This window comes from Bos taurus, chromosome 10 (genome assembly GCF_002263795.3).
Source record: "Bos taurus isolate L1 Dominette 01449 registration number 42190680 breed Hereford chromosome 10, ARS-UCD2.0, whole genome shotgun sequence".
Lineage (NCBI taxonomy): Eukaryota > Metazoa > Chordata > Mammalia > Artiodactyla > Bovidae > Bos > Bos taurus.
Window position 1 is genome coordinate 52,764,691 of NC_037337.1, and position 13,767 is coordinate 52,778,457.

General features: G+C 50.3%; 1 protein-coding gene across 2 annotated transcripts in view; it reads right to left on the minus strand.

The window, feature by feature from the left end:
• Positions 1–1,959: 1,959 nt before the first annotated feature.
• CGNL1 (cingulin like 1) overlaps positions 1,960–13,767 on the minus strand; it is a 170,162-nt gene continuing 158,354 nt past the window's right edge. For both annotated transcript variants that reach the window (XM_003586570.6, XM_010809305.4), the window contains 5 exons: positions 8,657–8,740; positions 7,592–7,716; positions 6,573–6,681; positions 6,028–6,191; positions 1,960–4,913 (listed from right to left, as the gene is read on the minus strand). In XM_003586570.6, coding sequence (XP_003586618.1) covers positions 4,778–4,913; positions 6,028–6,191; positions 6,573–6,681; positions 7,592–7,716; positions 8,657–8,740 — 618 coding nt within the window. In that variant the 3' untranslated portion in view covers positions 1,960–4,777. The remainder of the gene's footprint in view (positions 4,914–6,027; positions 6,192–6,572; positions 6,682–7,591; positions 7,717–8,656; positions 8,741–13,767) is intronic.

Genomic DNA, 13,767 nt, shown 5'->3' on the forward strand with positions numbered 1-13,767 from the left:
GTTCCCTTGGTATCTCTAATTTTCTTGAAGAGATCTCTAGTCTTTCCTATTCTGTTGTTTTCCTCTATTTCTTTACATTGATCGCTGAGGAAGGCTTTCTTATCTCTCCTTGCTATTCTTTGCAACTCTGCATTCAGATGCTTGTATCTTTCCTTTTTTCCTTTGCTTTTTGCTTCTCTTTTCACAGCTATTTGTAAGGCCTCCTCAGACAGCCATTTTGCTTTTTTGCATGTCTTTTTCTTGGAGATGGTCTTGATCCCTGTCTCCTGTACAATGTCATGAACCTCTGTCCATAGTTCATCAGGCACTCTGTCTATCAGATCTAGTCCCTTAAATCTATTTCTCACTTCCACTGTATAATCATAAGGGATTTGATTTAGGTCATACCTGAATGGTCTAATGGTTTTCCCTACTTTCTTCAATTTAAGAAGAAATAGAATAGGTATTCTTGTTGAATGTCTCTTGGAAGGGCACTGCCAGTCTGTCCAGCTTTAACAAACCCAGCACGGGGCACACACTCAGCTCGTGCTCTGCCGATGAGACAGGCCGGCCTCAGGTCATACACATGCATGCCCACCGTGATTTTCAGTGCAGGTCTGAGAGCAGACCACGTCTGCTGATCCCTCCACCAACCCTGGAATTTCTGGACTTGGGGCTGTTTGGCTGCTGATAGGAACCTGCTGTCGAGGCATTTTCTCCTGTCCTTTGAAAGTTTAGAGCAGAAAGCTTTCTGGTTGATGACCTTCTTCCTAAAGACAGAACCGCTGTAGCCATCCACAAGTTCAAAGAAGGAATGTTGAGAATGTGGAGGAAGGAGCTGCAAGCCCAAAAGGACTTACTCTCTTTGGCTCTGAGGTCCTGAGTCACACACAGCCCTCCCACAGGTCAAACCTAACAGGTAACCTCTCAGGGTCTCTTATTCCCACCAGGAGGACCCTAGCAGAGAGGCCAAAGAGATTACAGTTTCAAAAGCAACTAGTGCCAAAAGGGAGTCTTTTTACCCATCTGTAAATGACAAAATTAAACCCCAGTAATTCTGATGCTTAAAAAAAAAAGCAAACAGTTTATGCAAAAACTTCAAGGACTTTTTAAAATTAGAAATCCCCATTAATATCTGAGATGCTCTGTTTAGTCAGAACAGAGTCAAGCGCTTCAGGTGGATGGGCAGGCATCACTGGGGGTGCTGAGGGGGCAGTGGGCACAGCTCTGGGCAGGGAGCAGCAGTTGCCTGTGGCGGCACAAAGGGTTTATTGAAGAAACTCCCCCGGGGGAAGCAGTGCCAGGAGAACCCGCCAGGCCTGCTGAAGGGCCCAGAGGAACAGCAGCGGGCAGCCCTGATCACTTTGGGAACTGGGGGAGGTACAGCCACCCGACAGGCACCACAGCCAGAAATGGTGCACGGAGGAGGGAGTGACGAGCAGACCAATACTGACCTTCACGTGCTTCCCCCAGCTGACCCCAGGGGGTGGGGGAGGGGGAGCCCCGGGCCTGCAGGGCTCGGCCTCCAGAGGGCAGGGCAGAGCACAGCTCTGAGAGCCGAGGAGCAGCAGTGTAGGTCCCTCCACACAGAAGTGACTTCTGTTTCATATAAGAGGGCTGTAAGCCTGCTGTAGATCAAACGAGGTGATGTACACACAGCGATCGCAGGAGAACCCACCACAGTTCAGGAACGAGGAGTAAACAGCGGGTGCCTGCTCATTCTCAGTCATCAGCACACTTTCCCCTTTTGCCATTTTCTGGAAATGGGCTGTCTGGATTTCTCAGACCATCACAACAATCCGGGTACATTTAATCCTCTGTGTTCCCCCCTCACCCCCTCCCACCCAACTCCCAGCCTGGAATGCCCCAAGTTCCTCTACCTTCAGTACTTTCCAGCCATTCAGCTGGGCTGTTTCTTGGCAGACAGGGAGCCAAGATCTGGAGAAAACAAGGGAGTTGAAATAACGGGAGAGTCAAGACTCCTGTTGGGTGATATCGTTTATTGAAAGGCAAACTCGCTTTCTCCAGGAGTTCACTTACAGGAGGCAGCTGCCAAGATAATTTCCTCCGTGTGACAAACCAAGGCAATCAAACCAGACCCGCAAGCAGAAACCCAACACAATAAGCCTATCGGCATCGTCGGAAGACACTCAGAAGCAGGAAGAAAAATTATAAAGGTATACGATGATTGTCTCCTCAGCACAGCATTTGGCCACAAACTTGTTTATTAAATAAAATATTTTCTTCTTTTTAAACTAACTAAAGGAAATATTCTTGAGTTAGTTCTTAACAAACAGAAAAAAAATATATGTGTACATAAAATCAAAGAACGATAGCACGTCAGAGTTGGCAAGGACCTGGAGCCCTGGTCCTCAATTCATCCCGCATAGTTTGTTGCTCTGAACACATGTCTCTCAAGGTCATCCCATCAAGGTCACTGGGCTAAGATGAGCCAGGACTTAAAGACATCTATCTCAGCTCCGAGGCTGGTGTTCCTTCCAGCTCAGCACACTGCATGCATCCGGCTCACTGCCAGCCCTGTTACAGTGCAGAAGGGCGAGTGGGTCGACATGGGTAATGTCTCACCTCTAGGGTAAAGATGCAGGACTTCCGAATGGTGTGTGCTTCTTGCAGACTGCCTCGTGGCTACCGGAAGGGCCTGGCCAGAACGAGAGGCAGTAACTTCCTCACAAACCAAGACACAAGCTGACGCACTCCCAAGGTTCTTGGGCCCCAACCTTTTCCATCTCCAATCCACAGAAATGAGGGGTGGAAACTGCTGGGCAGGCTTCTTGGCAAATGCCTAACGGTGGTAGAAGCAGCGGGGAACTCACAACGTGCGAGAGTCGAAGGACTGCTCCGGGTTCGTGAGCCAGTCCACCAACCACAGGCTCGCTGCGTCCCCCAGAGGATGGAGGGGCTCTGGGATGCGTCCGGAGAGGCTCTGCCTGTGTTCATCAGTGTGGCTGCTGTCTGTCACCCTCTCCCCTGACAGCGCTCCAGGAAGGTTAGGGACTGTGAGCCTCTGTATTCCCTGCTGTCTTCCCAGTGCCGGAGGCTGGGGTATCATGGATGTCCAATAAGTATTTGCTAAATGAATGAATGGTTAAAGGGACGTATGTCTCCATACTCTAAATAAGTAAGCAGAGGCAGAGGCAGAGACAGGCTTCGCACTTCTGCTCTGGGGGCCTCACCCACGGGGGCTGACGACACCTACCCGTGAATGGGGGTGACCACTCTGAATCCCGATGGGTTGGCTCTGTGACCTGGGGTAGGTAGGGCACTGAGATCCCCTTGCTCCCTCCTGCCCCCCAGGCACCTGTCAGGGTGTGCCAGGGCCACAGGCTTCTCACGTTCCAGGATGCGTCAAGACACTGTGAGGCAGCCGAACACTCACAAGCATACAACTTGCAGGGTTCCTTCCCTGGCCATGGGCCTGACCAGCTGTGACTGGACCTGGTCGCTGGGTGCACCTGGGGACCGCCACAGGAAGCCCGGGAGGAAGTGCCAGATCCCTGCAGGCTCCCAGTGCCTTCCTAAAATTCCATCCCAGGGACCTGGCCTTGCCCAGACCTCACCCAGTCCCAGTTACTCCTGCTTAGGTTGGCTCCTATCCCTTGTCCCAGAAGTGAGAAGGATTCTTCCAGTTTGTACAGACATTTCTCTGACTTCTGCTTCTTCTCTTCCTCTCCTGACATAAACCTGGGATCCTGCTCAACCCGCCTCTTCTCTACACATCCCCCAGCTTTCAAGAACTTCTCCTCCTCCTTCCTACCTACACCACATACCTGCTCATCTCCCCTCCTTTCCTCCTTCCCCATCACCTGCCTGCACATCACCTGCCTCTTCCTCACGTCTAAGTCTGTGATCCTGCTCCCCAAACCCCCCTAGTGCCCACCCACCACAACTTGTCCAGGGGCCCCAAGAGTATAGATTACAGACCTGCTCTGGGAAGGGGAAGGAAGGAACCAACAAGAAATGAGAGGAAGGCTCCAGCCTCCAGATACCACATCATTTGTGGAAAAACCTTACATACAAGTCTCCCCACTCTACCTGCACAAAAGAAATGTCAATTAGTGACCAGAATCGACTCAGTGTGGTTCAGAAATCATAACAAAATTCTAGATAAAATAAGCAACCAAGGACCATAGATACAAGTGACCTCAGACTTACCCTCCCCTCCTTCCTTCAGGGAGTTCTTCACTAAGACCACCTGAGCTTCTCTTCTCAGGATTAACTGTCCCTCATCCCCTCAACAATTCCTTTCTCCAACTCTGAGGTCCAGAGTGGTCTTTATTCTACCTTCTCCTTCTTGCCTCTGGCTCCATATTTAAAAATCTAGTAGCTTTGTATTTTAAAAAATAATACTCAATAGACACATGTGAACTTTACAAGCAAGCCACCCCATGAAGCCTCTGCAACATTCCAAAATGGAACAGCAGCAGTCTAGGAGAAGGTCTGATTTAAAATATGTACAGTCTACACATCATCCCCTCCCCCGCACCAGGGCTATTGCATAGGAACCAGCCTTTGGACCCTTTCTCTTGACAGGGGGACGTGCGGGAGGAGCAGCAATGCAGATGGTGCAGCAGACAGCTGTGCAGAGTGGGGCTCCATCCTGCCAAGTCGCCGCAGGCATCACAACACATACCCCACAAGAGCTGCTGCCCAAGCCACCAGAGCTGTGCTACCATAGAGATCCTAGGAGGACGTGACGTCAAGAGGAGATGCCTGGTCTGCAAAGAGGAGGCGATGGCGCCCCCTCTCACGCCTCCCACTGCAGCCCCTGGAAGTGCGCTCAGATCTGGCTGACGACGGTGCTGTCCTTGGGGAAGGTGTAGCTCAGTGGCGCCTCATAGAGGCTCCCCCCATCCGTGCTGAGGTCGTCGTCGTCGTCCACATCATCCAGCACTTTGCTTGGCAGCTTCTTAAGTCTGTAAAACAACAGGGGGCATGTTTCTGGCCCTGGACTGAGGCTCACTTCAGATCTAGAGGTGAAGGGTTCAAGGTGCCTGTCTCTCCACCCCAGTGGGTGGCACAGGAGCATGTACAGCAACAGGGAGCAAACTGCCCACCTGGTAGCACGGGAGGCTGTTGCTGATGGAGAGCTGGGCAGGGCTGGATCAAGGTCAGTAGTCCTGATTTTCCCTCCTGCCTCAAGCTCCCACATGGCTTGGCAGGGTCCTGCTGTAAATCCCATCTTAATGTGAAATTTTATCATCCTGTGCACCACGGGTGGTTTGCACTAATTTTTTTAATACTGCATTTTGATTAAGATATTTGGTGCCCCCTTATATATTGCCTCCTAATGCCAACCTGGGGCTGGATTCTCGATAGACATGCCGTGTTTACAGGATTCTCAACAGGCTCTTCTGTGCATTTATGAGAGAAGTGCCTGGGCAGCTGGCAAGAAGCCTCCAGTCACCATCAGCCTCCAGGAAAAGCCCAGCTTTATGAACAAGGATGAAGATAAACTCACCCCTCACTCCAATGCCCTAAGCTGTGACCCTGAGGTAAGGAATGCAATGTTCCCCCACCCCCATTAATCCCCTATCTTTCTGCTGTGCCCAGGGAGCTTGAGAGAGCAGCTCTTTGCAGAAACCAGGCGTGGGCTATCCTAGTTCTCCTGAGAACAGGAACCCACAACTTCATCTCCTTTCTCCCTAACCCAGGCAACCTAAGGGCTGGCCCAGGAACTCCTCTCTACAGGGTGGTGTGAGCCGGTCTGACCTGCTCTGAGCCTCAGTTTCCCCTTTCGGACGACAAGGATAATACCTGCCCTGCTGACACTGGGCAGTGTCATAGGGATGACACTGCCCAGATGACATCACATCACTGCCCAGATGACATCACATGAGGCTGACACATGTGATACCTACTGAGCACATGGGGTGAATGGAGTAGATACAGCCACTGTCATCTCTAGGACGGGATGACCCCACAGTGGCCACGGTGGCTAGAGACAACAGGAAAGGCTCTGAAAGCATCGTGCTCTCCTCAAACATCAGGGCTATCACAGCCCCTGGGGGCGTCTACACACTTGCCCACCTTAAGTCCTTCTTCATGGAGTTGAGCTGGCCCTGCAGCTGCTCATTCACGTCCATCTGCTCCTCCAGCTCCCTCTGCAGCTTCTTCTTAGAACTTTCCAGCCTGTCGATTTCCTCCTCAGCCTCCTCTACTTGTCGCTTCATTGCCTTCAAGCGCAAGCTCAACTGTGGGAGTGGGGTGGGGGGGCAGAGTGGGGGAAAGGGCAGGCTGTGAGCTGGTGGGTCGCCCAGCGCAGCAAGAAAAGGCCAGTGGTCCAGACCCCTTCTCTTCAAGCAACAAGATACGGCAAAGTGGGAAACAGGCCTCATGCGAAAGTGGAGGTAAGACTCTAAGACAGAAAATCCCACTTTTTCAAAGCCAAATTCAGGGTGTGAAGTTTGCTGAAGTGGGCTCCAAAGGCCCCATTCCATCCTGTAAGGGGCGGAGTGGAAAGAGAAGACTCAGTCCACTCAACTTCGCCGCTTGTCCATCCTCCGAGCCCTCCCCTCCGTCTGGCTTCCCCAGCCCACACTAAATCTCAAAAGAACTCGCAGAGGGTCCCCCACCTGGTCCTTCTGATCAGTCAGCGACAGGTGCTCATCGTCCACCTGCATCACCAGCTCCTTCACCTTCCGCTCCAGCCGGCGGTTGCTCAGTTGGAGGCTGGCCCGGTCCCTGGAAGGGCAGAACAGAAGACAGTCTCGTCTCAGTCCCACAGGCAGCCAGCCCCGGGCTGCCTGGTAGACGTGAGCTTGGGGTCAGGGAGACTCACAGCTGTACAGGAGGAAAGCGCTGCTCAGTGCACAGATGAGGAAACGGGCTCTGAGAAGGGGACTGACTTTGCCTGAGGCTGCAGAGCCCGAGAGAGGCTGAGCTGGGGTCAGACCTGCCCTGAGTTCTCCCAGTACCAGGCTTCACTTGGTAAGGCAGAGATTCACAGACTGCCAGGCTATCAATGTTTGGGGTTTACTGCCCTGACCCAGTCCCTAAAGTCTTACTGAAAATGGATAATGTAAAGTGCTCTCCACACATACACACAGAGACACACACAACTTCCAGGAAGGTGAGGGGCCATTAATAAGAGTTGAGGAGCTGGCCCTTGGGCGGTGGTCCAAGGACAAGCTGCAGATAATCATGGGGCAGGAAAGGGTATGGTCATTCCCGTGGCCCTCCCACCCATGTGTCCATCTCTGACAGATGGCCACTTGGCCTCTACTTGAATACACCCAGCCCCTAGAGCACAGTCAGCCCCCTCTCATCTGATTCAGCTCAAACTCATTAACTTATGAGGCAGCCTGCCCTATTTAAGGTGTGGCAAAAGGAACAACTAAGAGTTGAGCAGTGGGGGTCCCAAGTCTTAGTCCTGCTGCAACAATATCCTTCCAGGCTACCTTCCTCAAGTTACTTACTTGGTGGGGCTCAATTTTCTCATCTACAAAACGGAAACTATTTTCCAGCACGGTTGTATTTGCCCTGCCTTCCTCACAGGCTTAGGAGGATGGGCATAGACACAGGGGTAAAAGCACCCTGTAACGTGATGCCCAGTGCCCAGCAGGGCCTGTGCACCAGGACTGGAGCTGCTCACCTCTCCTCACTCTCCAGACGGTCCTCCAGCTCTGCGATCCTGGCCTCCATCTGCACCACCAGGCCCTCTTTGCTGGACCTGTAGGAACCTTCCAGGTGGATAATCCGGCTCTTTAAGTCCTTGTTCTGGAATCAGACAGGGAGACCATGAGGGGCTGTGTCTACCACACCCTCTGTGCGGAGCAGAGGGCGGGCCAGTGTGTGGTCAGTGACTGGGGTAAGCCTGCTTTCCATCTTCAGATGGGTGGCACTGGGAGACCTGGGCATGTTTCCAGGAAAAAGATTTGCACTCGTGTCCTGACAAGCTGAAAGAAGAGGTTCTATCACATTCCTTATAAGCCTGAGTGAAATCTCTGGCATGTCCTAAGACTCCTGGATAACAGACAAATGATCCTGACCTTGGCCTTTTATAAACCTATTGGTGTGGGACAAGAGAAATAGGCTCCTTCAGAAATACCATATGTCATATTCAGTGAAGAACTTACATGAATGGCATGTTAAAGATACAATGATTCATGTAAGATCTGTTACCAACACGTGTACTGGACGTGGTTTTTGTTTTCTGGACAAAAAACAAAAGGACACTGGTTTTTGTTTTTTGGCTTTTAAAATTTATTTGGCTGCGACAGGTCTTAGTTTAGTTGCAGCACGCAGGATCTTTGATCTTTAGTTGTGGCATGCAAACACTTAGTTCCAGCATACAGGATCCAGTTCCCTAACCAGGGATCGAACCTGGGGCCCTTGCATTGGGAGTGAGGCATCTTAGCCACTGGACTGCCAGGGAAGTCTCAACACTGTATTTTTCTCTTTTCATTTGATTTAGTCTTCTTTAGCATCTAGAAAACAACACTTGCAATTCTACTTCTCTGCAGCTGCTAAACTTACAAGCACATTTAAAATTATTGGGAATAACCCTTCTGGAAAGAGGCCTTAGAAAAACCTCTACCTCTCAGATGAGTTATGCTCCAGAGTTCTTGGGCCTGCTGTGCAAAGAAGGCTCAACCATGGGGCTCTAGTTCAAAGCCACGAGGAGCGTCAGGGGGCTCATGGGGCCAGCTGCCCTCACCTGTCTCTCCAGAGAAATCTTGTCACACTCCAAGTCTTGCTTCATGGCTCGCTCCTGAAGTAGCTCATTCCGCATCTGCTCCATCTACACCACAGAGACCAAAAGCCCAGAGGTCAGCAGGGTGGTTCCTATAGCCTTTGTGCTGAAATGGTTCCCAGGTATGAATTCCAACAACTAGGTCAGCTCATTTTCATGACGGGGGCCCCGTCTTCTCCTCTTGAATACTAGAGCTGTTTCTTAGATATTCTTGAGTTCTCAATGATTGCAATGACAATGATACAAATAACAATAATAGTTACAGTTAACTCTGCCGTTATGGGTTGAATTGTGTCCCTGCCAAAAAAGATATATTAAAGTCCTAACCCCAAGAACCTCAGATGCGACCTTAGAAGTACGATCTTCACAGAAGTAATCAAGTTAAAAACTGAGGTCATTAGGGCGACGTCTAATCAAGTACAACCCACGTCCTTGCTAAAAGGGGAAATTTGAATGCAGAGACAGACATGCACAGAGGTAAGACAGAGACACAGGGAGAATGCCATGTGAAGATGGAGGACTGGAGTGAGGCGTCTACAAGTCAAGGAGCACCAAAGATCATCTGCAAACTACCGGAAGGAAGGAAGCGCTCACCTACAGGTGCAGAGGGAACATGGCCTCAGACTTCTGGCTTCTAGAACTTAAGAAAACACATTTTGGTTGCTCCAGGCCACCTACTTTACGGTACTTGGTTACAGCAGCCCTTGAGATCTGCTACCCCTGCTCGGCACTCCAAGCGCACTTATCCTATGATATTCCCGCCACAACCCTACGATGTACATACTAGCATCTCTGCTCAGGACTCCAGGGCTTGGAGAAGCTAACCAACTTGGATGGTGACCCATGGCCCCAGCTTGCCCAGGACTGAGGATATGCTCAGGACATGTGACTTTGAATGCTAAAACTGGGGGGATCCCAGGCAAACTGGGGCAAGTCAGTCACCCAGCTTGCCAGGGATCAACACAACCAGTAACGGGGAGCCAGGATCGCCCTGAGCTCCTGACTGCTGCATTACAAGTTCAAGCTTCGGCAGAGGCTTCCATAGCCAGCATGTCTCAGACACTGCAAGATTCCTCCCTTCTTACACCAGGATCAGAGGTCAGCAAGAACACTCCAGGTGCCCTGGCAAAGGCTAGGCCTTCCCTAGGATTTCTCCTATATTAATAGGAAATGAACCTCGCTGAGCAGCATCTGGAAAGAAATCCCATTGCCTGCCTGTGGGTATCTCCATGCCCCACCCGCAGAATGCCTTCAGCAATGGTGAAAAATGCTCTTCAGAAGCAGAGGCCCCACATCCTTTTCCCAGGACCACCCAGCAGAGGGCGGAATGGAAAAGTCCAGAGAACTAAGAAAGTGACCCAGGAAAATATAACTGTTCCTTCTTTGCCTTTAGGTTCAAGGCAAAGGAGAAAAGGAAAGATAAACCCATTTGAATGCAGAGTTCCAAAGAACAGCAAGGAGAGATAAGAAAGCCTTCCTCAGTGATCAATGCAAAGAAATAAAGGAAAACAATAGAATGGGAAAGACTAGAGATCTCTTCAAGAAAATCAGAAATACAAAGGGAACACTTCATGCAAAGATGGGCACAATAAAGGAAAGAAATGGTATAGACCTATCAGAAGCAGAAGACATTAAAAAGAGGTGGCAAGAATACACAGAAGAACTATACAAAAAAGATCTTCATGACCCAGATAATCACGATGGTGTGATCACTTACCTAAAGCCAGACATCCTGGAATGCAAAGTCAAGTGGGCCTTAGGAAGCATCACTACAAACAAAGCCAGTGGAGGTGATGGAATTCCAGTTGAGTTATTTCAAATCTTAAAAGATGATGCTGTGAAAGTGCTGCACTCAATATGCCAGCAAATTTGGAAAACTCAGCAGAGGCCACAGGACCAGAAAATGTCAGTTTTCATTCCAATCCCAAAGAAGGGCAATGCCAAAGAATGTTCAAACTACCACACAATTGCACTCATCTCACATGCTAGCAAAATAATGCTCAAAATCCTCCAAGCCAGGCTTCAACAGTACATGAATCGTCAACTTCCAGATGTTCAAGCTGGATTTAGAAAAGGCAGAGGAACCAGAGATTAAATTGGTAATATCTACTGGATCATCAAAAAAGCAAGAGGGTTCCAGAATAACATCTACTTCTGCTTTCTTGACTACACCAAAGCCTTTGACTGTGTAGATCACAACAAACTGTGGAAAATTCTTCAAATCTGGGAGTATCAGACTACCTGACCTGCCTCCTGAGAAATCTGTATGCAAGTCAAGAAGCAACAGTTAAAAATGGACATTAAACAACAGACTGGTTCCAAATCAGGAAAGGAGTACATGAAGGCTGTACTATCACTCTGCTTATTTAACTTGTATTCAGAGTACATCATGCAAAATGCCGGGCTGGATGAAGCACAAGCTGGAATCAAGATTGCCAGGAGAAATATCAGATATGCAGATAACACCAGCCTTATGGCAGAAAGCGAAGAACTAAAGAGCCTCTTGATGAGGGTGAAAGAGGAGAGTGAAAAAGATGGTTTAAAACTCAACATTCAGAAAACTAAGATCATGACATCTGGTCCCATCATTTCATGGCAAATAGATGGGGAAACAATGGAAACAGTGACAGACTTTATTTTTTCAGGCTCCAAAATCACTGCAGATGGTGATCGCAGCCATGAAATTAAAAGACACTTGCTCCTTGCAAGAAAAGCTATGACCAACCTAGACAGCATATTCAAAAGCAGAGACGTTACTTTGCCAACAAAGGTCCGTCTAGTCAAAGCTATGGTTTTTCCAGTGGTCATGTATGGATGTGAGAGTTGGGCTGACTATAAAGAAAGCTGAGCACTGAAGAATTGATGCTTTTGAAGTGTGGTGTTGGAGAAGACTCTTGAGAGTTGACTTTTTTTTTGCATTTTTTGACTGGCAGGCTTCTAAGTCACAGGGGTTCAGAACTTTACAGCAGAGAACACGGAGGTCCACTGCCATCATCCCCGTAACAGAAGGAGCAGGGCAAGAACCCAGGCGGCGCCTACTCACAGCCCACTACCCCACCTGCTCAGGCTCTCTGGACTAATGCAGTGAAAAGGCTTCAAGCGGACTTAGGGTGTAGATACTGCTTTCACATAAAACTAAAGCCCCGGCACTTGGTCTCCTTAGGGCATCCTCAAATGCAGTGGGGGAAAAAATGCCAGCCACACACAGGTCAGCAGTCAGTGCACTTAGATGCCTCCCTCAGACCCACAACCCCTGCCTGGCCCCAGGGCACTCGGGAATCACATGCTGTGGAGAACACCCGGAGACTCCTGTCATTGCTCTCTGAGCACCACGTCCGCAGGTAACAGATGCAGCCTCACAGCACCCCCGCCCCCCAGCAAGGCTGTGAACCAGCCAACACCGCCGCGGAGGTCAGCACGGCTGGGCCACGGGACCGCGATGTGCCTCCTAGGGGAACCTGTTCTGTTCACGCCCGCTGGGCAGAGGCCAGGACCTCAGTGAGGACATGGTTAAACTTTGACTGCAATGGGAAGCGGTTACACAGACAGGCTGCAGTGGCCCAGCTTCTCTCCTGGCTCTGCATCCACCTACATGTGACCTTGGTCATCTCACCTCTGGGATGTGGACTCCACATTTCTAACCACGGAAGCTGAACAAGACGGCATGTAAGGCCCTTGGAGCTGGCCTCTGCTATTGAAAGCACGTTTGGGGCCCCCACCCCACTGTGGGGTGCTGGGTGGCTCAGGCCACACCTCCATCCTCTGGCTCGAAGCCAGCCCATCTCTCCAGACCTTTGGGAGGGTCCCCAGAAAAGACTCACTCTATCAAGGTGAGAGGGAAGGTGTGTCTGTGAACACACACGGTTGGGAGCTGGTGGAGGGGGGTGGAGGGGTGGTCTTGGAATGATGGGGTGGGTCCATCTGCTCATTCAGGCTGGACATCATGACAAAAAGACAGTCCCTGACCTCACAGGCAGACATTAGAACCCCCATTTCCCAGGTGGGAGGTTCAGGACTGGTGGGAGCAGTTTTGGGTTAAAAGCCTGTAGGACCAGGTCCCTCAGTGAAGGACAAAATCTAGGAGGAGGAAGAGTTTGGAGGGTGGGGTGGGGTCCTTTGGAGCCTAAAAGGAAGAAGCACCTCGTGTGGTGTGAGGTAGAGAAGCGCCGAGGAGCGATTGAAAGATTGCTGAGGGGTCCACAGCACGGGCCCAGGCTGGGCTTCAGGACAGATGCTACAACTTCAAGCAGCAGCCACTGGCCCAAGTCTTGCTCCCTCAGTGCTACTAACTGCAAATTCTGGACTCTGCAGGAAACAAGGTCTCCTGGTACAGACGGGCACTTGGGAACCAGCATCCTGGAGGTTCCCCACAGGTCAAGACCTCCCTGGAGCGCCCCAGGGAAATGTGACTCTCCGAAGGAAAAGCAAAATAGCTATTATTCAGACTCCACGACATCCCCTCAAAAGATGGCTATTCAAATAAAAGTGCAAAATAAATTAGAGTGAAGAGTAGGAAGGAACAGATTTGAGGCTGTAAAACAGTTACTGTCACCAGACAGTCAATTTTCCTTCCATCTTTTGGAAATCAAGGCTTTTGGCAAACATGATAAGCTTCCTTCAGTTCTTCAAAAAGAAGCACCAGACGCTAAACTCTAAAATAAACATACCACGCGGAGCCCTACACAAGGAACACCTCGTGATGGTCCAGACAACACTCCCAAGGACAGGTTTCACCATAAACCACAAGTGTTTCGGCCATGCTCCTCACTGCAGTGACACCAGGACAGGACCTGTGACTCCTGAATATTCTAAATCAGTCCTTCGTACCCTGAACCCACACTGTGCTCTTTGCTCAGTCATGTCCAACTCTTTGCAGCCCCATGGACTGTAGCCCGCCAGGCTCCTCTGTCCATGGAATTTTTCAGGCAACAATACTGGAGTGGGTTGCTATTCCCTTCTCCAGGGGATCTTCCCAATCCAGGGATCAAATTCACCCCTCCTGCATTGCAGGCAGATGCTTTACTACTAAGTCACTGGGTAAGCCCCAGGCCCACACTGGCAACAATTAAAGAGAG